Genomic DNA, 26,124 nt, shown 5'->3' on the forward strand with positions numbered 1-26,124 from the left:
ATAAACCATCCTGGCACACGTTTAAAGGGAACCTGTCAGGTGCAATATGCACCCAGAACCAAGAGCAGTTCTGGGTGCATATTGCTAATACCTGCTAACCGTCCCAGCCTCTAGTAGCATAGATAAAGAATCTTTAAAAAACTTATTTCTTAAGATCTTATATCATATGCTAATGAGGCCAGTGACTAGTCATGAGGGCGTTACTTCCCCTGACTAGCCACCCTCTTATCATATTAGTACTCCCACAGGAGAGTACCAACATGCTATTCAATGGAGCATCACCGACGGTGATGCCGTACCTGTGTCCGCGGTGAATGCTGAGCTGAATGCCCCGCACTTCTGGTCATGTGCAGTATGAAGCCGGGTGTACATGTCCCAGCTTCAGACAGGTCTAGTGCGCATGACCAGAAGTTCGGGGTATTCAGCTCCGCGTTCACCGGAGACACAGGTACTTTGTGTGACCTTTGTCTCCAAATACACAGCATAGGAAGGTTGATCTTTCTGAAAGATTTCCTTTAAGTAGTTGTCCAAATATATACTAAGCATGAGTCAGGCAGTCACAGGTTACCCATCTACTGTACATACCACAAAAGTTTACTTTCCAGTTCCTGTTAGCATCTACTCCATAGCAGTTGAATCTCATTTTAGACCTTGTTTTTCTCCAAAAGCGATCCTATACATGAAAAATGGATTTATATTAATTAATATTCATTGACACATTTTGATTCAGTTTTATTTCATAAAAACAAAAATATTGAAATAAGTCTTTAAAGAAAAGTAAACTTGCATATTGAGATGGTTAGCCTAAAAGGTTGTCTATCCTTTCAAGAGATTTGAACTTTTAGATTTTTATTTGTAAAACTTTTATTTATTTATTTTTTTACATTTTTTTTATTGATTTTACTATTTCTCATAGGGGACTTTATGACTGTAGTGTCCGAACGCTTCAGCTGATCAGCAGAAATTCTGTGTTTTTCTGAGTGGCGGCGCTCTACCAACATCACAGGAAGTGAGTCATCTTCATGACAGTGTCAGGGGTCATCATCTCAGCTCGTGCTTTCATGGCAACCCATTGACTCTCCATAATTGTGTGACCGTGCCACCGATGGCAGTGGGGAGCCGCGTGATCCCTGCCAGAGCACGTTAGATTGCACTGACAGAGTTTGAAAGTGCGATCTAAGGGGTTAACAGGCACGGGTGGATGTTTGATCCACCTGAGCCTGTTAGCCACACATGTCTAATCAGATCAGCAGACATGTGCATGGGACATGGGATGACTGCCGTCTTGCAGTACAAGCCTGTGGTAATGGGAGGGAGGCGACCTAGGATGTATATATAGGGGTTAATGTATAACTTGGGGATTACTGCTTCTCCTTGTATAGGCAAATGGGGTGCGATACATCAAGACCGGCATTATCCACCCAAGTCTTTATGAGGAGATGTTTCCTGGAACAAGACGCTCCTTATATAGGTGCCGGGAGGGTGCAGTATCACACCCAGATCAGCTCTGTAATTTAAGCAGGCAGCTAAATTTGAAACTATAGCTAATATGCCTTCCCCAGTTACAGGGGAAATCAGCAATGATAAAAATGTTCTTTATTGTGAAATAAAAAAAAAAGCCACTTGCAATTTTTATTTCTATTTCTACTAGCACTGCTCCTGTCAAAAAAAAGAGATGTACTTTTGTGGTCCTTTGTCGGTGTGTAAAAATAAAATAAAAATACAATTGTGAAAATTAGACAATATTTCCTGTTTTCTGTATTTTTACCCCACAATTTCAGAAGAAAAAAAATTCAAAAATCAGGTACAAATTGTGCCCTGCATGTCACGGGAAAAAAAAAATCTTAAAATTACATGTGCAAAAAAAATGTCTGGTCATGAGCTGGTTAATTTTTTTTTTTTTTTAATGAATATATTGTATAAATTGCTTTTGTTCAATATTGTACCCATTACAAGTTTGGGGATAGTACACAGAGATATATGCACCTCTCCTGCTTACGTATATAATTCTCAGCAATAATGAAAACAAGCAGCACAGAAAAGAGGACGTGGACTGATAATTCACTTCAGCAGAATTGACCTCATTCATAGATTTAATGAGGCTTGATGGTAATAATTCCTGGGGGTTGGTAATTGGCCTGCTGACAACATCAGTTAAAATTAATTAGTGATAATTGGCTGCATACATTGCATAGACGGAGTGGATACATAAATGAATATAAAAGGATTTGAAAGTTAAAAATAAACATATTATTTTCAGCGCTGACAAGGAGTTATTTCCTTTTGTCACCTCGGAACAAAAGTCAGACTCCATGAACCGTCGGAAATCATAGCGGGTGGAGCTGGTTGTAGACGCTCGCCCTGTCAGCTGGCAGTACTAGTCTTTTATTGCATACTATTTTAATTATAAGTTTAGTAATAGTTTTATGCCTTCTTTTATGATCTGTTGCCTGTACATCCAAAAGTATTTGCTTTAATCAGCAAATCCCTGATATATTAATATCTGAATACAATAACGAGCTCTAACCATTACCTGGTCTGGGCAAAATGTGGGGGGCTGCCAATGTTAGCAGCACTACGTGGCACTTTCTTTAGCCACTGGCTCTTTAAATGCTGGCTCTAAAAATACCTTATTATGGATGTCCTTCCAAAGAGATCGCAAATTATTCATGTTATTGATCACAAATATGTTAGGTGACTTTGCTAACCTATCCAATACAAATCCAGCAACATAAGCAGAAGGACGTTTCCCAAGATAATTTTCAAAATAATTTTTCATCAACAAAACAAGGTAAGAAACTGCAACAATGTAACACTAAACATAACTGATAACTTAAAGGAATTCTCCTCTATTGGAGAATTATTTTCATGACTGTTGGGGATCCAGTGCCCACAGTGGAGGATGTGCCCACAGTCTTTTATATTTTATGTTGCGGCGCTGAACTATCAAGAACAGGTTTCCAGCAAAGTGCAACCCCCTTTAATGTTAAAAATTAACCAGCTTTTAAAACACTTTTGATATGTCTTATTTCTCTTTGATTGGGTCTTGAGACCCAGTAGCCGGCCCTCACTCTAATTTTTAATTTTTAGAGGGCCAGCAGCTTGCCCTCACTCATAATTTTAGAAGGCCAGCAGCTTGCCCTCACTCATAATTTTAGAAGGCCAGCAGCTGGCCCTCACTCATAATTTTTAGAGGGTCAGCAGGTAGCCCTTACTCATTTTTTAGTGGTATAATAACCAGCCCTCACTTATAATTTTTAGAGGGTCAGTAACCAATGAACCAAAATGGTGAACGGCTATGACCCCAAAATCAGTGCATCTATCCCGCTTCTGTGTCCACTCAAATGCTCACAATTAAAGAGGAAGCTTTGCATGAGGACCTTGTGGAGATGGAGAAAGAACACAGGGTGATACGCGTTTGTATATCCTGACTGCTTGACCTGAAAATGTTGCCATTTAGACTTGTGGAGTCTGGTGGCGGCCATCCTGCGGTACTCAGTCCCCAGCCACCAATATATTTCCTGATCTGCCATCCATGCCTTACACTTGCACGTGTTCCATAACATCACCCATGCCCTGACTAACGTAGTTAGGTTGCAGGAGCAGTATACCTATAGAAGGATTGTAAAGCAACATACCCTGACTATATGCCTCTAATCCAAAACCATCTATCCTCCAGCAGCTATCCCTACACTGAATTTAGTTAATAGTGGTATTAATAGGGAATATAACAGAAGTTGACCTGAAAAATTACTGTGATTGACAGGCAATCCCTGCATGTTTAGTGGCTGAAAAATAGCCGCAAAACATGCGGGTACGTGGACTTGAGCATGGTGCCTGAGTACCAAGATACTCAATTGAGTATTGAGAGTCTTGATCACCCCATTGTTTAATCACCCCATTGTTTAATCCCTAGTCATGACACCAGTGACATCTATCAGCATTTAGAAAACAATCCTGCCATTAGTGAAAAATAATGTCAGCTGGTTCAACTGATGGGCTATAAAAAAGTCTCATTACATAAGAAACATCTCATGATGGATAAAACCAGTGAGCTGTATCATGACCAGGTGCTGCCTGCAAGATTACAGACAGAGGAGTGAAAATAATTATCAGAATATTTGTCAAAGAGCCAAGGACCACCTGTGGAGAACTAAAGAAAGACCTGAATTCAGAAGGTACAATTTTTTAAGTAATGCACTTAAGCTCTGTGGCCTGTAAGCACACTCACCACACAAAACTCCATTGCTGAACAATAAGCATGTTTAAGCGTGTTTAAAGTTTGCTCTACAACATTTAGACAAGCCAGTGAAATACTGGGAGAATATAGTCTGGTCAAATGAGAACTCTTAGGATGCTATAATACACACCATGTTTGGAGGCTAAAAAGCACTGAGTATCTCACCCACAAAACTCCATAAAAACATTGACGTTTGGAGGTGGGAACAGTATTGGTGTGGGGCTGTTTTTTAGCCTACGGCACTGGTACGTTTCATATGCTTGAAGAGAGGGTGAATGGACAAATGTATCTAGACATTTTTGATAATCTGCTGCCATCTAGCAGGATGATGAAGACGAAACGAGGGTTAACATTTCAGCAAGACAATGATCCCAAACACACAGCCAAGGAAACTCTCAATTAATCTCAGAGAAAGAATATAAAGCTGATAGGATGGTCCAGCAAATAACCTGATCAGAATCCAATAGAAATTTTTTGAAAGGAACTAAAGTTCACAGGTCATAGAAGAAGTTCATGAAACCTTCAGGATTTGAAGAGTGTTTGTGTGGAATTATGGCCAAAATCACACCTGAGCAATCCATGTAACTTGTTTCTCTATATAGTAGCCATCTTAAAGCTTTCATCACCAAGAAAGGCTTTTGTATTAAATAAATTTCAGTAAGTATGTTCAATACTTTTTCCCATTGTAATTTCTCATTTTTGCAAATCACAAAATTTATGGATATCTATGGTTAGATTTATTTGCCTGTGTGGATTGGATGGGTTGTTACTGACATCTGGTGACAAATTCATGTCAATATCACCTTTAGAAATATATTTAGTTAGAAAATTAGTGACGTATTTAATACTTTTATCACCCACTGTAATCTTTTATCTACAGGTGCATCTCAATAAATTAGAATATCATCAAAAATTTAATTTATTTCAGTAATTCAATACAAAAAGGGAAACACATATTATATAGAGTCATTACAAGCAGAGAGATCTATTTCAAGTGTTTATTTCTGTTAATGTTGATGATTATGGCTTATAGCCAATGAAAACCCAAAAGTCAATATCTCAGAAAATTAGAATAATCACTACAAAACACCTGCAAAGGCTTACTAAATGTTTAATAAGGTCCCTTAGTGTGGTTCAGTAGGCTACACAATTATGGGGAAGACTGCTGACTTGACAGCTGTCCAGAAGGAAGTCATTGACACACTTCACAAGGAGGGTAAGCTGCAAAAAGGTCATTGCTAAAGAAGCTGGCTGTTCCCAGAGTGCTGTATCCAAGCATATTAATGGAGAGTTGAGTGGAACAAAAAAGTGTGGTAGAAAAAGATGCACAATCAACCGGGATAACTGCAGCCTTGATAGGATTGTTAAGTAAAGGCCATTCAAAAATTTGGGGGAGATTCACAAGGAGTGGACTGCTGCTGGAGTCAGTGCTTCAAGAGTCACCACACACAGACGTATCCAGGACATGTCGCACTGTCACATTCCTTCTGTCAAGCCACTCATGACCAATAGACAACACCAGAAACGTCTTACCTGGGCCAAGGAGAAAAAGAAGTGGACTGCTGCTCAGTGGTCTAAAGTGTTGTTTTCAGATGAAAGTAAATTTTGCATATAATTTGGAAATCAAGGTCCCAGCGTCTGGTGGAAGATTGGAGAAGCCACAATCCAAGCTGCTTGAGGTCTAGTGTGAAGTTTCCACAATCAGTGATGGTTCGGGGAGCCATGTCAACTGCTGGTGTAGGTCCACTGTGTTTTATCAAGACTAAAGTCAGCGCAGCCGTCTACCAGAAAATTTTAGAGCATTTCTGCTGACAAGCTTTTTGGAGATGGAAATTTAATTTTCCAGCAGAACTTGGCACCTGTCCACACTGCCAAAAGTACCAATACCTGGTTTAATAACCACAGTATCACTGTGCTTGATTGGCCAGCAAACTCACCTGACCTAAACCCCATAAAGAATCTATGAGAAACACCAGACCCAGCAATGCAGACGAGCTGAAGGCTGCTATCAAAGCAACCTGGGCTTCTGTAACACCTCAGCAGTGCCACAGACTGATCGCCTCCATGCTATGCCACAATAATGCAGTAATTCATGCAAAAAGAGCCACAACCAAGTATTGAGGGCATTTATTTTACAGACTTTTTAGTAGGCGCCAACATTTGAGTTTAAAATATTTTTTTCAGTTGGTCTTATATAATATTCTAATTTTCTGAGATAATGACTTTTGTGTTTTCATTGGCTGTAAGCCATAATCATCAACATTAACAGAAATAGACACTTGAAATAGATCATTCTATTTGTAATGACTCTATATAATATATGTGTTTCCCTCTTTGTATTGAGTAACTGAAATAAATTAACTTTTTTGATGATATTGTAATTTATTGAGATGCACTTGTATATCTTGCTGAGCTTTTCCCAGCTGGTTTCTGACCACAGACCACATCAAAATTGAAGGTGCAGGAAACAAAAGTCACATGGTGCAAACTTTATAATGAAACTTAATTAGGAAAATAATTATAATGTTTAGTCCCAAATACATGCATTTAAATAAGAACAAAATTGTCTCCGAAGGTGAACAACTCTTTTAAGATACTTACATGAGTCCAACTATACTGATATCCATCTACATTTAACACCGGCATCACATATACATAGAGAAGGTCCAGGATTTTCCTCATAACAGGATCAGTTTTATAAGTATTAACAGCCTAAAGAAAAGAAGAAATTTTTTATTATCTGCAAACTGTCAAGTTATAAACATTTTACAATCGAGACAGATGTCTACTGCAGTAATTACAGCAAGATCTAGTACCTCCTTTACAAACCACTGACAAAATGCTGGTCCAATCCATTCTCTTGCATGAATCCCACAGTCAATCCACACCTCTCTTTTGTAGGGTTTCTTAGTAATGGATGGCTTGGCTCCCAACTGAATGAAGAGAAATGCATATTTTTATGGAAATCAGTGCAGATATCAGAACAATGACTGCAAATTAAATGTTGGATTACTGTATAAAGCGAGGCTACACCCATGTAGTCAGAGTATGAGCATCGCATATGTGGCGCCCCAGGACCTGGTCACCACAACAGCATTGCCCTTCAAAGGGTTAATGCTGAGCCTGGAGGTAATTGGGAGGTCCATTGGCCAGCAAGTTTTAACACCCAACGCAGTTCTCCCTCTGGCCAGCAGGGGGAGCTCTGAACCTGGAATTCCAGGGAGCCTTCCCCAAGCCTGACCTGAGGGAGGAAGTGGTCAGTCTGTAGAGAGAGGTGCTAGTGAGCAGACGCAGAGTGAGCTGTCCTGTGGATCTGGGGCCTAGAGCTAGAGTAGCTTGGCCCAGGGAAGCAGGAGCAGCAGAGAGGCACAGAAGAGACTCGGACATCGGAGTCTGTGGCCACCAGGGCTTAAAATACCCCTGGTAGCCGAATCCGAAGGGCAGGAGAGCTGCAAGCACCTGGCCCATATACATCCCGAACACACAGCTGCAGCATCAGGGCCCGGTGTGGACTACAGCAGAGAAGCACCAGAGAGGGCCTGCGCAGCCTGCTACAGAGGGAAAGGGACGTACCATCGGTCTCAGCAGCAAAGAGGGCCATTGCTGGATTCAGAGAAGCAGGGTCCTATCATAACAAAGAAAAGCACAGGAGTAGGCCTCATACTCAGCTGATCAGAAAGATCACCCCAAGTACTTCCAGGCCGACCGGATCCCCATCACCACCTGTAACGGTCTCCCAGGACTGGACTGTTCCCAAAGTAAAGAGGAAAAGGTAAAGAGACTGTTGTTTGTGCCTGGTTCTTTCCTTGCCTGTCGGCCCTGCACCGTGTTAGCCACACAACACCATAGACTTTCACGAGCACTAACAGTGTCCCCGGGGCTCCGCTCCACCTGTGGGGAGCAGTACCACCATTGCTGCTATATCATCACCCCGGAGGCCTCACACAGCAGCGGCGGCTTAATAGCCGCATACCACAGGTGGCGTCACGAACACAAACTTTATTCATCCAGCCACATACTCTACTGACACCCACCAGGGCCACGGAGCCGGGCCCAGCCACCACTGACTACCACTGGACTAGTCCGGCCCGGCACCGGGTGTCCCATAGCCCTGGGGTGGGCGAGTCAACTTTGGCGCTGCGAACAGGATTTCGTGCCCGGTTTCACCGGGTACTGTGCGCCTGCAGAAACTGTGCTTAAAAGACTGTGTTACTGTTTGCAAACTGCCGCCGCCATTAGCCTCGCCGAGCGCAGGAAGAAGGGGGGCGTGCCTGACAAAGAGCGCGAAGGGAGCGCGCCATCAGAGCAGAGCGCTGTTAACCCCGCGCGACCCAGAAGGGAATTTGAAAAGTGAACGGAGCCTGGTAAGGTTCACTAAGGGGGAGGAAGATGTCCGACTCAGAGGGAGAGCAAGTGGCTGCCATAGCCCGAGGCGCCGCAGCACCGGCCGAAGCAATCCCAGTCGCCGCCGCCCCAGCCCCCACTGTAGCGCCGGTAATGCCGATCACAATGCCGTACATCCCGGGAGCGGAATGGCTGCCGCAGTACTCCGGGGAGTCCCATACCTTGAGCGACTTCAGAGAAAGTCTGCACAGCTTGTTCCGGGTGTATCCGCTGACTGAGAGCCAGAAGGTGGGCATATTAATGGGGCAGCAAGCCGGCGCGGCCCAGCGTGAAGTGAAGTCCTGGCCTGATACAGATAAAGGGACAGTAACCCAGATACTGGCCAAGCTAAAGAGTACTTTTGACACCCGCACCGCAGCAGAAATAAAGATGAGATTCTTTGGGTGCAAGCAGCGGGCCACAGACAGCATAAGGGACTATGCCTTAAACTTGCAGGAGGCCCTGAAAGCAGTTAAACAGGTGGACCCAGAGAGTGTACGTGAAGAAGACAAACTCCTAACTGAGCAGTTCATAGAGGGGCTCCTGTCAGATGCCCACAGGACACAGCTGCGTATCATGGTCCTGCAGAACCCTGCTCTGGACTTTGCAAAGTTTAAGGACCAGGCCATCCGGGTACTGAGAGAATCTAGACCGAATGACCCAGTACCCCTCCGGCCTCTTGCTATCACGTACCCCGGGGTGGTGCCTGCAACACGAGCCGCTGCAGGGGCTGAGGCGCAGTCCCTGGATAAGGACCCCACTGCAGAGCTCAGACAGCAGGTCCAGGAGCTGACCAAGACTGTAGCTGCCCTTGCCAAGACCGTGCAGTCTCTACAAGTGACCTCATCGCCTGCAAGAATCGAGTTGGCCTCCAGCCCAGATGACGTCCCATGGATGCGACAGAGGAGGATTCCGCCGACCCGAGAAAAAGACACAGACCGGTATGATTCAACGGGACAACCGATCTGCCACCGCTACAGCCAGGCGGGCCACATTGCACGACACTGTCCTTTAAATGGGCCGAGCCTGGGGCCAGGAGCCAACCCCCAGGTGTAAGGAAGCCTGGCTCAACCCCCAGCCGCAGCAAGTATGTGGGAGGACGACCGGTCCTTCCTATTGTGCTGGATGGGATCCCTTTGAATGCGCCTCCCACAATGGGATGAAATGTTGTAACCTGTTTTGTTTTGTTTCTACAGTCCAGGAGTACTGAATTTAACTAAGGGGGAGTGTGGCACCCCAGGACCTGGTTGCCACAACAGCATTGCCCTTCAAAGGGTTAATGCTGAGCCTGGAGGTAATTGGGAGGTCCATTGGCCAGCAAGTTTTAACACCCAACGCAGTTCTCCCTCCAGCCAGCAGGGGGAGCTCTGAACCTGGAATTCCAGGGAGCCTTCCCCAAGCCTGACCTGAGGGAGGAAGTGGTCAGTCTGTAGAGAGAGGTGCTAGTGAGCAGATGCAGAGTGAGCTGTCCTGTGGATCTGGGGCCTAGAGCTAGAGTAGCTTGGCCCAAGGAAGCAGGAGCAGCAGAGAGGCACAGAAGAGACTCGGACATCGGAGTCTGTGGCCACCAGGGCTTAAAATACCCCTGGTAGCCGAATCCGAAGGGCAGGAGAGCTGCAAGCACCTGGCCCATATACATCCCGAACACACAGCTGCAGCATCAGGGCCCGGTGTGGACTCCAGCAGAGAAGCACCAGAGAGGGCCTGCGCAGCCTGCTACAGAGGGAAAGGGACGTACCATCGGTCCCTGCAGAAAAGAGGGCCATTGCTGGATTCAGAGAAGCAGGGTCCTATCATAACAAAGAAAAGCACAGGAGTAGGCCTCATACTCAGCTGGTCAGAAAGATCACCCCAAGTACTTCCAGGCCGACCGGATCCCCATCACCACCTGTAACGGTCTCCCAGGACTGGACTGTTCCCAAAGTAAAGAGGAAAAGGTAAAGAGACTGTTGTTTGTGCCTGGTTCTTTCCTTGCCTGTCGGCCCTGCCCCGTGTTAGCCACACAACACCATAGACTTTCACGAGCACTAACAGTGTCCCCGGGGCTCTGCTCCACCTGTGGGGAGCAGTACCACCATTGCTGCTATATCATCACCCCGGAGGCCTCACACAGCAGCGGCGGCTTAATAGCCGCATACCACAGGTGGCGTCACGAACACAAACTTTATTCATCCAGCCACATACTCTACTGACACCCACCAGGGCCACAGAGCCGGGCCCAGCCACCACTGACTACCACCGGACTAGTCCGGCCCGGCACCGGGTGTCCCATAGCCCTGGGGTGGGCGAGTCACATACTCACAACCACGTGACCACCATTCCTGATTCTGACACTCGGGAATCCTCACAGTGCGCAGTGTGCGCGATGTGAGAATTCAAAAGTCTGCAGTCACATTGAGTAACTGCAGACTTGTGGATTTTGATCAGACAACACCTTTAAAGGGAACCTCTTAGGTCTCAATTACACCCAGAACCATGAGCAGTTCTGGGTGCATATTTCTAATCCCTGCATAACTGTTCCTGTATCTAGTAGCACAGATAAAGAGATATTTAGAAAAAGGTAATCATAATGTTGCATTATAGTTTTCCAATGTGTTTGTAAAAAATAATTTTTTTGGCTTATTTTTCGCGTCTTGAGCTGACTTTTTTTAACCGTACCATTTTTGCGCAGATGCTACGTTTTGATTGCCTGTTATCGCATTGTGCGCAAAATTTGTGGAGAGCTAAAAACGTAATTTTGGTGTTTGGAATTTTTGCCGCTAAGTTGTTTACCGATCAGATTAATTGATTTTATATTTTGATAGATCGGGTGTTTCTGAACACGGTGATACCAAATGTGTGTATATTTTTCATTTTTTTAACCCTTTCATTTTCAATGGGGCAAAAGGAGGGTGATTTGAACTTTTAGGTTTCTTTTTTTTTAATTTTTCAAAACTTTTCTTAAACTTTTTTTTTTTTATTTCACTAGCTCCCCTAGGGGACTATATCAATCAGCAGTCTGATTGCTCATTCATTTCTCCCGATCAGAGCTGCATCGCTCAGACCGGGAGAAATCATCATCTCTTGTAACATCCAGTACTCAGCTGTTTGTTTGCAGGACCGTAGTCGTGTGAGCACAGGAGTCATCACATGACCCTGTGCTACCATGGAAACCATCGGATCCACGTGATCACGTCATGTGACTTCTGGTATCGGCCTATAAGTAAAGTTTCAGGGCGATTGCAGTTATAATGGCACTATCACTTATTGACAGTGCCATTTAAGGGGTTAAAAGGCACGGGCAGATAACGATTCCATTCATGCCAGGCAGGTACACATGTCAGCTGTATAAATCAGCTGAGATGTGCGCTGATCACCGCAGGCTGCCGGCAGCAGCCGGGGAAGATTAACACTATTACCGCCAGGTCGTAATTTTACTGCCCGCGGTCGTTAAGGGGTTAACAAATCTGATTTATTTCTCACTTGGTTTTTTTTATATTATTTCCATATGTGTTCCTTCATGATTTTTCTGACTTCAGTCTGAATCTACAATATGCACATTACAATAATAACAAAGAAAACCATTGCATGAATAGGTGTGTCCAAACTTTTCACTGGTGCTGTATATTTTCTAAGCAGTCTAGCTAAATTGCATAACATATTCTACAATAGAAAATAAACAGGTATAATTTCATCCTGTTTTCTAACTCCTTAATATAATTTTGGAAAGTTTTGCTTTTCAAACTGCAATATCCATGATATAACAATAACCATACAACATGGACAAAATAAAAAATATTTCAGCAATTCATCCTTTCCTTTGATCATATTTGTCTCATATTGCTTTTAATGAACAATACATTAAAGGGGTGGTTCACTACTTAGTTTTCCAAGCCACGTTGATTTAATGTTGAGAAACTAGGCTTCTCTCAAATACCTTGTGTTGGCAATAGTGCCTGTCAGCGGTGCTACTGCGGTCCACTCATCCCCCTCTCATGCCCCCGGGCTCCATGACCTCTGATGTCCAGTGATGTCACGTTAACTTCCAGTTGACCTGACATCACTTAGGCCTGGCTTCATTCTCCATGACTGACTGGGCTGTGGGCAGAGTTTCACTGCTAATCACATCCCAGCATTGCTCCTGCTTCCGGCACTCTGCAGTGAAGGAGGGAGCACGTAGATGCTGGGCTGTGACGCTGGGCTGTGATGTGCAGTGAAACTCCAACAACAGCCTTGTCCCTCTTGGACACTGGGTCCCACCTCGGTGATGTCGGGTCAACTGGAAATTGACGTGACATCACCGGACATCAGAGGTCATGGAGCCGGGGGTCATGCAATGGGGATGTGCGGACCGCAATAGTGCTGCTCACAGGCACTATTGTCATTCCTAACTAGTGAACCCCCTTTTCAAGAATTCTGTGTGTGTCAGACGCTCAGCCATGTGCTCACACCTCCTCATTTTCGTGTGTCAGGCTGTAAGACAACTGGCTGCAGCACGAGACTCTCCTCTCTTCATACATGAAGCTTTTTTTTAAAAAAAGTCACAATTGATGAATCGGGAGAAAACATCTGGAGCACAGATAAAATAGACTTAAAAAAATGCAAATAGAATAAAAAAATGGGTATAAACAAAATATAAACTCACAAAAGTAGATAAAAAATAGGTGGAAAAGCAATGATAATTTGGGGCCTATATTTATTGGGTAAAGCACGCTTCAAGCCCAGAAAAAAATTGCCTTATACATTATAGACAGAGTACCTGGTGCACTGATTTTGATTGCCAATACTACTATTTACAAGTCCTGCTGGGGTCACTTTCTCTTTGTCAAAAATGGCCATTGCCGTGGGATTGGAAAATTTGAGCCACACGTCTCTCTTGTGCCTTCACTTCCCTATTGCTGTTGATGTCAGTGCTGTGTTCATCCCTGTTGCCAAAGTACTGCAGGTATGGGGGCGGCATAGATCAGACGTAGCGCTGGGCTCGCAGGGGACTACTGCGGCTAATATAGACACAGCGAAAGTGGCCCCAACAGTTGGGAACAGGAGCAGGGATGATAAGCAAAGTATCAGGTATGGTGTCTATACATCACTAATATACAGAAACATGTATATGGGCTGGAGGGTTATTATAATTTAAAAGGGTGGTTCACCCATATTTTTATTGTCTAGTTCGATATTATATTGAGAAACAATGTTTCTCTCAAATACCTTATGTTGGCAATAGTGCCTGTGAGAGGCGCTATTGCAGACCACTGTTGCCCGCTCTGGTGACGTCACGTCAAGTATTTGAGAGAAACATTGTTTCTCAATATAATATCGAACTAGACAATAAAAAATATGAGTGAACCACCCCTTTAATTATTCATTTCACAATTTTTCCTCCATGAAAGTTAATCGATACTAGAAAAATGTACATGTAACTGTCGCGGGCGGGGAGGGCGCTGCGCTCACAACGCTCGGGTCCGGCGCTGCTGCTGCTCGGTGGCTCGAGCGGTGGGCCGGATCCGGGGACTCGATCGGCGCTCCTCGCCCGTGAGTGAAAGGGGTGGCTTGGTTTGGGGATTTGGGTCCGTGACACCACACACAGTTTGTGGTGAGGTTGGGGCACCACCGCTGCTGGTGACGGGGATCCCGGGAGCGATGGCAGAGAGCAGCTGGGATGTTGTTTCCCCCTCCGTGGGTAGGGGTTGGTTGTCCCGGGGCCCAGTGAGGTGAGGCGGGGAGGCACGGTTGGTGAGGTGCAGGGTCGCGGTGGCAGCGCAGTGCCGGATGGCACGGTGGTACTCACTCAGCCAAGAACGGATGCAGAGTCTCTGGTAAAACAAATGGCTGGATGGACGGGTCCCGGAGCCGGCTGCTGTGGTTTCTCCCAGACGGTTGGTGGTGGCTGCCTTTCCCTGCACCTTTTGTGTAACTTCGGTCCCGATGGCTTCCAACCGGTAACCCGCTCCCCAGCGTGGATATATGCCAGAGGAGCCCTTTTGCCCGCAGGCTCTGGCCCTGGGAACTCTAGCTGTGGCGGTAGCTGTATTTCCCTTTCGCTGTTTGGACGGTTGCCTTCAATCGGGTCTTGGCTGTTTGGAAACCCCTGGGGTTCCGGTTACTAATGGATTTGACCTGTTTAACGGTGACTCCAAGCCTGGTCGGGGTCCGCAGGTTCCTGCCGGTTTGTGCTGGTTTCACTTCGCTCCCCGAATCGGTACCGGCGGGCCACCGCCTGTCCCCGGTCCTACGGTTCCGCGTTGATCTGCCTCTCCTGCAGACGGCCACCACCGTCTGCCAACCTTGCTCTTGGTTCCCGGGCCACGTACCCGGACACGGTCAGTCTGCTCCTCTACTACCAATTTACTCCTCACTCTTTGACCTCCCTTACTCAACTGACTTCCTTTCCCGCCTCCAGGACTGTGAACTCCTCAGTGGGTGGGTCCAACCACCTGGCTCCACCCCACCTGGTGTGGACATCAGCCCTTGGAGGGAGGCAACAAGGATTTGGTGTCTGGCTGATGTGCCTATCTCGGGGTGTGGGGTGTGTTGTTGCAGTACCTGTGATGACCTGGCTAGTCCAGGGCGCCACATAACATATGCGGAATACCATATTGAAAGACATGGTCAACAAAAACCCAGTATTGCTATACATTGCAGTGTGTAAAATCTCCAGATTGCACAAACAAAAAATCTGCACATTTGTTCTATAGGAGAAATCTACATGGTTACTAGTGAGGCATAAAAGCAGGCAACTATTTGAAGGAGCATTATCAGAAAGGAAGCATTGCCTTTGAGACGAGGCTACTCACCTTAAGCACATACAGTGGTCTTCCCTCATAGGATGTTCCCACGGAAAACATGTGAACAAGGTGAGAATGAGTTCTATTCATGTGATGCATCCACTTTACAATCTGCAAGCAACGAGATTTCATTATATTTCTGAGTTATAGTGAATATATTCCTGCATGTAGAATGGGCTTTTTATAGACAAGGAACACAGCCAATATTCACACAAGTACAACCCAGTGTTCAAGTTAAAGCGTGCTTGTCATTTCAAGTACCATTTTAAAATAAGCTGTCACGTGTGCACAAGAGGGATAACACTACTTCCCGCGCTCCCTAATTTTAGTTGTATTTAAGTTAGCGTGGTATTTTACCTACTCTGATGTCTCTCATTCACAAAACACAGAGATAAGGGATTCCTGTTATTCTGTCTCTATGTATCACATGTTCATAAGCGGGAGAAGACTATTCTTATGGAGACCTGACAAACCAGTCTGGCTGTCAGTGGTAAGGGGACTTATAGCTGCAATGCCCCTCTGGGAATTATTCAAATTGTCTCTCCAGAAAAGGAGACAAACTCTAGCGCCACCTATTGGAAGTAGCAATCCTAAAAGTCAAAAGTGGCCTTCTGACAAGCCTTTTCATATGACTTAGGCGGGCTTTGCACACTACGACATCGCAGGCCGATGCTGCGATGCCGAGTGCGATAGTGCCCGCCCCCGTCGCAGCAGCGATATGTGGTGATAGCTGGCGTAGCGAAAGTTATCGCTACGCCAGCTTCACACACACACTCACCTGCCGTGCGACGTCCCTGTGGCCGGCGACCCGCCTCCTTGTTAAGGGGGCGGGTCGTGCGGCGTCACTGCGACGTCACACGGCAGGCGGCCAATCAGAGCGGAGGGGCGGAGATGAGCAGGATGTAAACATCCTGCCCACCTCCTTCCTTCCGCATATCCTACGGAAGCCGCAGTGAGGCCGGTAGGAGACGTTCCTCGCTCCTGCGACTTCACACACAGCGATGTGTGCTGCCGCAGGAGCGAGGAACAACATCGGACCATTGCGTCAGCGTAATTATGGATTACGCCGACGCTGTACCGATGATACGATTACGACGCTTTTGCGCTCGTAAATCGTATCATCCAGCCTTTACACACTGCGATGTCGCATGCGATGCCGGAAGTGCGTCATTTTCAATTTGACCCCACCGACATCGCACCTGCGATGTCGCAGTGTGCAAAGTGCCCCTTAGGATATATGCCAGATCAGAATCCCAATTTGCAGACACGGTGTTTCGGGGTGATTGCCCCTCGTCAGTGCAAAATATGGGTAACTGATCTGGCTTATGAGAAGCTAATGGGGGACTACGGGGAAAGACTATTCTCCTTATGGAGACCTGACAAACCAGTCTGGCTGTCAGTGGTAAGGGGACTTACAGCTGCAATGCCCCTCTGGGAATTAATCTTTCCTGGAGATACAATTTGATTAATTCCCAAATTAATGAGATGTTCAAAAGCAGCAGGATCAATTCAGCACCATGATCTTGTGACGCCCTGGGCAAGCCAGGGGTCACAGGTCACAACAACATACACACACACCCCACATTCCCTGCAGGTACACCAGCTAACCTACAAATCCTTGTTGCCTTCCTCCAGAGGCTGATGATTCACACCAGGGGGTGGGCCAGGCGGTTGGCTCCGCCCACCAAGGAGATCACAGCTCTGGAGGCGGGAAGTACCAGGCAGTCCAGTGAGGGACAGGGAGCAGTGAGCTCAGGGAAGAGCTAGAGTTGAGCCCAGGCAGGGCAAGTGTGAAGTCTAGCTGAGGGCTAGAGCGGAGTAACGGACCAAGTGAAAGGAGAAACAACAGAGTGTAGCTCAGGAGGGAGCTAGAGTGAAGTGAAACAGTAGTGAAGTGACAGAAAGCCTGAAGTTGGTCTGTGGCTGTGTGCCCAGACGGAGTCAGCAAGGTCAGCAGACGGCGATGAAGGTCTGCAGTGGGACTGTCTGGAGGTTACTGGAAGGACCCCATTGGCTGTGTGCCCGGTGGTCTGGAGCGGATACAAAGGGCAGTCAGCACCAGAGCAGGGGCTTTTCGGATCCCAGCAAGGCTTGGAGTCGCTGTAAATTGCTAAATCCGTTAGTGAAAGGGACGTAGATCTCCCAACAAGCAAGTCCTGATTGACGGCAAAGGTCCAACCACAACGGGGAAACACCGCCACCGCCAAGGCACCAGTTTCCCAGGGCCGGCGCCTGCGGGCAAAGTGTGGAGCTCCTCCGGCCCAGATTGCAGTCGGGGAGCGGGTAACCGGTGGGAATCCATCGCTACCAAACAAACATTTCAAAGGTGCAGGGAAGAGACCGTCACCGCTAACTGCAGGGAACCGCAGCACCGTGAACCGTCCGAGGGACCCGTCCAACCAGCCGTTTGTTTACCGAGAACTGTGTCGTGTTTACTGGCTGAGTGAGTACCTTCGTGCCGCAAGGCACAGCGCTGCCCCTGCGCCCCTGCACCCCACTGGGCCCCGGGATCACCAACCCCTACCCACGGAGGGACAACACAACAACTGGCTGCTCCACCTCACCATCCCCGGGACCTCCACATAGAGCAGCGGTGGTGTACACTCAATCACCACAACCGTGGGTGGTGTCACGGACATTATCCCAACTCCCCAAATCCCCCCCTTTCACTCACGGGCGAGGAGCGCCGCTAGAGAAACCCCCGGGATCCGGCCCACGGCTCGAGCTACCACTGAGCAGCCGCCGGACCCGAGCAGAAGGGGTGGGCGCGGTGTGCTGACACCCTCCTCCCCGCCCGCGACAACTTGGCGTCACGAACAGGATCCTACCGCTCTGCCGTTTGGTAGAGGTGCGCCTTGTTACCGCCGGAGGTATCCGGCAGAAAAATTGCAGAAGCCGCCATCTTTGGCGCGAAAAGTTCCCGCTCGAGCGTCTTCTCGAGCAGTGGAGGCGCGAAGGCCAAGACCCCGCCCCGAAAGAGGAGGGGCCGGAAAGAGCTAAGGGGGACGGAAACAAGATGTCTGCGCCCGACGGAGCCGCTGGAGGAGCGGTGGTCGCAGCCGCAGCGGCACCCGCGGATGAGAATGGGCCTGCCCAGGTCCTGGCTGCACCGGCGGGAGATGCCGCGGCCCCCGCGCTCGCTCAGGTCATGCCGTTCTCCTTGCCCTATGCGCCCGGAGCTGCCTGGCTACCGCATTATGACGGGAAACCGGATGCCCTACAGGCCTTCCGGAAAAAGCTTAACCCGTTGCTAGAGCTGTACCCCCTGACTGATAAGCAACGTGCAGCGATAGTGCTAGGCCAGCTAACCGGTGCGGCGGAGCAGGAAGCGGAGACCTGGGCCGAGGGGGACCGGCTCTCTGTAGTCACCATCTTTAAGAAGCTACAGACTGCCTTTGAAACCCGGACTGAAGCTGAGCTGAGGATGCAGTTTTACCAGTGCCGGCAACGGGCGAGGGATAGCATTCGGGATTATGCTCTACGGTTGCAGACCGCCCTCCGCACGCTGAGTCGGGCGAACCCTATTAATGAGGCGGATAGCAGCAAGATGTTAGTGGAGCAATTCGCGCAAGGGATGAGGTCCCCTGAGGATCGTAAACAGCTCCGGCTGTGGGCCCTGGAACACCCTGATGTGGACTTTGCTGTGTTAAAGGAGTGGACCATGTGAAGCTCACCCCCAGCCGAAGTGGGTACACCTACGCTTTGACCATAGTGGACCACTATTCTCGGTTCATGGTGGTTGTCCCGGTCAAGGACTTAACCGGCCGTACCGCTGCAAGGGCGTTCCAGGCGTACTTCTGTCGACCCCATGGATACCCTGAGAAGGTGCTCACCGACCAAGGTCCAGCCTTTGAAGCGGAGGTATTCCAGGAGTTTTGTCAGCTGTATGGTTGCAAGAAGATCCGGACCACTCCTTACCATGCCCAGACCAACGGTATGTGTGAGAAGATGAACCATCTAGTCCTGGGTCTCCTCAAGACATTGCCACTAGAGGAACGGAACCTGTGGCCGGAGAAGCTGCCTGACTTGGTCGATATGTACAATAATATCCCGTCCAGCTCGACAAAGTGCACCCCAGCGTATCTGATGAGAGCTCGGCCTGGCCGGCTGCCAGTGGACTTGGAAATGGGATTGGAAGCCCCAGAGACGCTCCCCGCAACGGCTGAATGGGATGCCCGGCGGAGGGTGCAGTACCGACAGATTCAGGAGTATGTGGAGAAGAACCTGGGTCAGAGTCGAAAACAGCAGGAGCGACAGTTCAATCAGAGAGCGGCTGCCGGGCCTTTCCAGCCGGGAGATGTGGTGTTGAAGCGGAAGAGAAAAACCCACAAGTTGGATGATCAATGGGAACAAACCCCCTACGTCATCCAGCCCACCGGATGGGAAAATGGCAAGACTTACCAGATCAGTCGCGACCAAGGGGGCACTTTGGCCACGGTTTCGCGGGACCATTTGAAAAGGTGCCCACCAGCCTTGAGGACCATGCCGGAGGTATCAGCTCCTCCCCCAGCGGAAAAGGAAAAAGAGGTGATCCACACGGTGATGGGTGACTTCCCCGCAAACTGGCCTATGCAGAACGGCGCGGTGATACTTCCAGTGATACTGTTCCCACAGCCCGTGGATGAAGGAGTAGTGGAAGTGGTCAACCGTGAGCCAGAACCAATGCCAGTACCCAGGGATGAACCTATGCCCAGCTCCCCTATGCCTCCACCTGCCCCACACGTAAGCCGGGAGGTGGAACCAGTTGTTCCCTCTACCCCACTGCCCAGCACCACTGACACCGGTCCCCGAAGGTCCACCCGTTCCAACCTAGGTAGACCCCCACTTAGGTACAGGGAGACCGTTTTGTGATAAAAGGGGTCAGGGAATGTACCGTATGGTTGTTTGTTTGTTTGTTTGGAAAAGATGATAAGTGAAATTACCAAAGAAGTTACCTGATTTATTGTGATTAGCAACCGGCTGGAGCCGGCACCGTTGTCCCCGTGGGGACCGTTTAAAAATGCATGGGAACTATCCATGGACAAGCCCGTGAACTTGCAGGGCAACCACAAACGTTAGTGGCTTGTAAATATGTTGGGTACCGTTACCGTTTCCGCAAGGCCGCCTCCGGAGAGGCAGGTTGGAGGGAGGGCCCTGAGCAGAGCAGGCTGGGGCCCAGCCAACAAAAGGACCGGTGGTTACCCTCTGGAGGGAAGGACAGATCCCGCTCGGGAACCGTGTGCTGGACTGTGGGTCAAGGGGTGCTGCCTGGGTTTTAGGGGCAGCATCAGGGCCAGGTTGCTTGGGTGGGAGAGAGCGGAAACCGTAACCGTACACCGTTGCAACGTTGAAGTGATGTGCCTCCCGTTTTGGGAAGAGTTATTATTAAAAATGTATTCTACCGTATTATGTTATACCTTTTACCTTACAGAAAAAAAAAAGGAAAATAAAACCGGTGTTGGACGGGCAGCCGGAGGACGGTCTGCGTTTTGCTAAGGGGGAATGTGACGCCCTGGGCAAGCCAGGGGTCACAGGTCACAACAACATACACACACACCCCACATTCCCTGCAGGTACACCAGCTAACCTACAAATCCTTGTTGCCTTCCTCCAGAGGCTGATGATTCACACCAGGGGGTGGGCCAGGCGGTTGGCTCCGCCCACCAAGGAGATCACAGCTCTGGAGGCGGGAAGTACCAGGCAGTCCAGTGAGGGACAGGGAGCAGTGAGCTCAGGGAAGAGCTAGAGTTGAGCCCAGGCAGGGCAAGTGTGAAGTCTAGCTGAGGGCTAGAGCGGAGTAACGGACCAAGTGAAAGGAGAAACAACAGAGTGTAGCTCAGGAGGGAGCTAGAGTGAAGTGAAACAGTAGTGAAGTGACAGAAAGTCTGAAGTTGGTCTGTGGCTGTGTGCCCAGACGGAGTCAGCAAGGTCAGCAGACGGCGGTGAAGGTCTGCAGTGGGACTGTCTGGAGGTTACTGGAAGGACCCCGTTGGCTGTGTGCCCGGTGGTCTGGAGCGGATACAAAGGGCAGTCAGCACCAGAGCAGGGGCTTTTCTGATCCCAGCAAGGCTTGGAGTCGCTGTAAATTGCTAAATCCGTTAGTGAAGGGGACGTAGATCTCCCAACAAGCAAGTCCTGATTGACGGCAAAGGTCCAACCACAACAGGGAAACACCGCCACCGCCAAGGCACCAGTTTCCCAGGGCCGGCGCCTGCAGGCAAAGTGTGGAGCTCCTCCGGCCCAGATTGCAGTCGGGGAGCGGGTAACCGGTGGGAATCCATCGCTACCAAACAAACATTTCAAAGGTGCAGGGAAGAGACCGTCACCGCTAACTGCAGGGAACCGCAGCACCGTGAACCGTCCGAGGGACCCGTCCAACCAGCCGTTTGTTTACCGAGAACTGTGTCGTGTTTACTGGCTGAGTGAGTACCTTCGTGCCGCAAGGCACAGCGCTGCCCCTGCGCCCCTGCACCCCACTGGGCCCCGGGATCACCAACCCCTACCCACGGAGGGACAACACAACAACTGGCTGCTCCGCCTCACCATCCCCGGGACCTCCACATAGAGCAGCGGTGGTGTACACTCAATCACCACAACCGTGGGTGGCGTCACGGACATTATCCCAACTCCCCAAATCCCCCCCTTTCACTCACGGGCGAGGAGCGCCGCTAGAGAAACCCCCGGGATCCGGCCCACGGCTCGAGCCACCACTAAGCAGCCGCCGGACCCGAGCAGAAGGGGTGGGCGCGGTGTGCTGACACCCTCCTCCCCGCCCGCGACAATCTAGTCATACAATATTAAAGGGGCTATCCACTTTTAGGACAGCTCCTTCTCATTTCCCATGTTTGGCCACATTAAAATAAAAAAAGCATATACTCACATCCCGTGCCGGTGCTGTAGATCAGTATCCGTGCTCGCGTTCCCTGGGCATCATTGTTTTTTCTCTCCCCTCTTCTGACGTATGAGAAATCAACAGGAAGTGAGTGGGCAGCCGCACCTCTCACTTCCTGTTTATTACTTATACATCTGAAGGCGGAGAAAAAGAAACCGGCAGTGATTGTGAGCACAGCTGCTCTCTCCCCAAGTATAATGGAAGTCAATGGTAAACTCAAGCATTTTTCAGCGAACGGTTTCAGAGAAATGCTCGAGCTCCTCATTGAATTTCATTATACTCAGTACTTGAGTCGCGCCTATCCGAGCACCAACTGCTTGTTATGAGTACTGAGCACTCAAGGGTGTTAGTGCTCACTCATTACTAGTTACAAGTACTGAGCACCTGAGCATGGTAGTGCTCACTCATTACTAGATACGAGTACTGAGCACCAGAGCTTGGTAGTGCTCGCTCATCACTAGTTATAAGTACCGAGCACCTAAGCATGGTAGTGCTCATACATCATTAGTTACGAGTATTGAGCACCCGAACGTGGTAGTGCTTGCTCATTAGTAGATACGAGTACTGAGAACCCAAGCCTGACAGTGCTCACTCATCACTAGTTACAAGAACAGAGCACCCGAGCGTGGTAGTGCTCGCTCATCACTAGTTACGAGTACCAAGCACCCGAGCATGGTAGTGCCCACTGATCACTAGTTACGAGTACTGAGCACCCAAGCAGGGTAGTGCTTGCACATCACTAGTTATGAGTACCGAGCACCAGACCATGGTAGTGCCCGCTCATAACTAGTTACGAGTACCAAGCACCCGAGCATGGTAGTGCTCGCTCATCACTAGTTACCAGTACTGAGCACCCAAGCAGGGTAGTGCTTGGACATCCCTAGTTACGAGTACCGAGCACCAGACCATGGTAGTGCCCGCTCATAACTAGTTACGAGTACCAAGCACTCGAGCGTGGCAGTGCTCGCTCATCATTAGTTACGAGTACCAAGCACCCTAGCATGGTCGTGCCCGCTCATAACTAGTTACAAGTATCGAGCACCTGAGCTTGGCATTGCTCGCACATCACTAGTTATGAGTACCAAGCACCTGAGCGTTGTAGTTTTCTCTCATCACTAGTTACGAGTACCGAGCACCCGAACATGGCAGTGCTCGCTCATCACTATTTACGAGTATCGAGCACCCGAGCATGGCATTGCTCGCTCATCACTAGTTACGAGTACCAAGTACCCGAGCATGGTAGTGCTCGCTCATCACTAGTTACAAGTACCGAGCTCCCGTGTGTGGAAGTATTGTATATTAATGTCTGTAAAAGGGGGTGTTGCATAACAAACTATATATAACCCTTAAAATTACGTACTTTATTAATATTCATTAAAATCCACAACCCTTGTGCAAAATATTTCAAAAGGGAAAAATAAAGGGAGGAGGGTAAGATGCTCACCCTTTACAATAGCCCTCCCTCCTGTCCACTACCTACCGCGGGGGTCGGCACCCTGATACCTGCGAAAAATGGCGCCCCCACTCAGCGGTGGCTGTCCCTGTAATGACCCTCAATGGACCCTCAACAAAGTAATGAAAAATAGATAGGGTTAAGAGTCATACACAGGGTACAAACATACACAGTGGACAGGTAAAATGGAACAGCTGCACATGAACCTCAGGTTTAGACCAACCTCAAATATCACTGGTGATTCTAGGGGTAATAATACAGACCGATAGACAGATCCAATGTACTGAATATATGGTACCACTGGTGCTTCCAGGGGCAATAATACAATACAGTGGATATGTGGCCCTATATAGCCCCAAACACCCTTGAATACCAAGAACAATAGCATACACTTGATATCCAAAACCACTCCTTGGTACGCCTATTAAGTGAAAGACAGAATATGGTGCATAGTGCAAAACAATGTGCAAAATTATGAGCAGAATCTGGCCTCAGATGCCAACCATAATAAACAGCCAGTCTGCCCATATATAGAATAAATGTCAAAGGATACCAAGTGTGATATCATGAATCAACCAGTATTGGCCCCCTTATCCTGACATCATGCTGTCCTGAAACCAATTGGCAAGCCTTACATCAAGCCTCCTGATGATCCATGTCTGGAGAAACGCGTTGAGGCGTGACTGGGGCTATTCTGGGAAGCGCACATGAACCCTCCCTACAGATAAGTCATTGACTAACTTGTATGACCAATACTGGTTGATTCATGATATCACACTTGGTATCCTTTGACATTTATTCTATATATGGGCAGACTGGCTGTTTATTATGGTTGGCATCTGAGGCCAGATTCTGCTCATAATTTTGCACATTGTTTTGCACTATGCACCATATTCTGTCTTTCACTTAATAGGCGTACCAAGGAGTGGTTTTGGATATCAAGTGTATGCTATTGTTCTTGGTATTCAAGGGTGTTTGGGGCTATATAGGGCCACATATCCACTGTATTGTATTTTTGCCCCTGGAAGCACCAGTGGTACCATATATTCAGTACATTGGATCTGTCTATCGGTCTGTATTATTACCCCTAGAATCACCAGTGATATTTGAGGTTTGTCTAAACCTGAGGTTCATGTGCAGCTGTTCCATTTTACCTGTCCACTGTGTATGTTTGTACCCTGTGTATGACTCTTAACCCTATCTATTTTTCATTACTTTGTTGAGGGTCCATTGAGGGTCATTACAGGGACAGCCACCGCTGAGTGGGGGCGCCATTTTTCGCAGGTATCAGGGTGCCGACCCCCGCGGTAGGTAGTGGACAGGAGGGAGGGCTATTGTAAAGGGTGAGCATCTTACCCTCCTCCCTTTATTTTTCCCTTTTGAAATATTTTGCACAAGGGTTGTGGATTTTAATGAATATTAATAAAGTACGTAATTTTAAGGGTTATATATAGTAAGTATTGTATATTACTTATAATTGCCTAGTGATTGTTATTTTTAGGGATTACAACATTTGCTTTCGCCTTTGTGTTTTAGGTCCTGATACAGTCTTTCTGCATGTAGCATTAGCCAACATTGTGTCCTCCAGCAGGTGAATGGAGACTGAGAAAGTTATAGTCAATACTCCTCCATGATCAATGTGGTTAACAAAGGCTGAGTGGACGAGAACACAACAGGCAGCATTTACAGTCCATTAGGTCGGTAATAAAGTGCTGTGAATGTTATAACTGCATTCGCCATAGTGATGTGTCATGATTATGACGTGGATGACTGGAGATCGAGCTGTATTCACCTGCAGCAGACAATGGGCGGCTGATGAAAGAAAGTAGCCAGTTCATGAAAATGCAGGACAGACGAAAGACAGAAAGTAAATAGGATAAAGCCATAGCAAAACATAAAAAGTTCAAAAATAAAATCTGACCAACCAAATCTGTAGTAAAATGGGTTTTACTCAACCTGAACACACTATAAAGCTTAAAGGGGTATTCCTGCCTTGGACATAAGTCGTATATTCACAGTTTATAGCGTAAAGGTCGGATAAATGCGGATCTCATTTCTAAGGTGGGAAGACTCTTCATCTATCTACACAATATGAGGAATCCTTTACTTTCACTAGGGATGCTATCTGGACTGTTATCATTTAGTTAGATTTGCTTATGCATATTTTAAGTGACAGTTACTTATAATGCAAATTTATCTATTTTCTTATCGTGATATCACACTTTTATGCATCCTGCTCTGTGCTGACTGTGGAGACAGTGTACCTCTTCCAGGGGATGGTAATCTTCATAATCATGTTTTGGCAGCGATCTCCGTTTTCTTCTAGATTTGAAATGATTCTGCTTTTCTATCACATTTTGCAAATTTTGCACAATAATACTGAAAATAAATAAAAATATAAACAAATTAAATA

General features: G+C 47.8%; 1 protein-coding gene across 2 annotated transcripts in view; it reads right to left on the reverse strand.

The window, feature by feature from the left end:
• The window catches only part of CPA6 (carboxypeptidase A6), a 314,881-nt gene that overhangs the window by 11,817 nt on the left and 276,940 nt on the right, over positions 1–26,124 (reverse strand). Inside the window, exons 4-8 of one of the 2 annotated variants that reach the window (XM_075316307.1) lie at positions 25,976–26,090; positions 15,397–15,498; positions 7,057–7,173; positions 6,842–6,952; positions 586–673 (exon numbers count right to left, since the gene is read on the reverse strand). In XM_075316307.1, coding sequence (XP_075172422.1) covers positions 586–673; positions 6,842–6,952; positions 7,057–7,173; positions 15,397–15,498; positions 25,976–26,090 — 533 coding nt within the window. The remainder of the gene's footprint in view (positions 1–585; positions 674–6,841; positions 6,953–7,056; positions 7,174–15,396; positions 15,499–25,975; positions 26,091–26,124) is intronic. The other variant, XM_075316308.1, reaches the window with a different exon arrangement.

This window comes from Anomaloglossus baeobatrachus, chromosome 6 (assembly GCF_048569485.1).
Source record: "Anomaloglossus baeobatrachus isolate aAnoBae1 chromosome 6, aAnoBae1.hap1, whole genome shotgun sequence".
NCBI lineage: Eukaryota > Metazoa > Chordata > Amphibia > Anura > Aromobatidae > Anomaloglossus > Anomaloglossus baeobatrachus.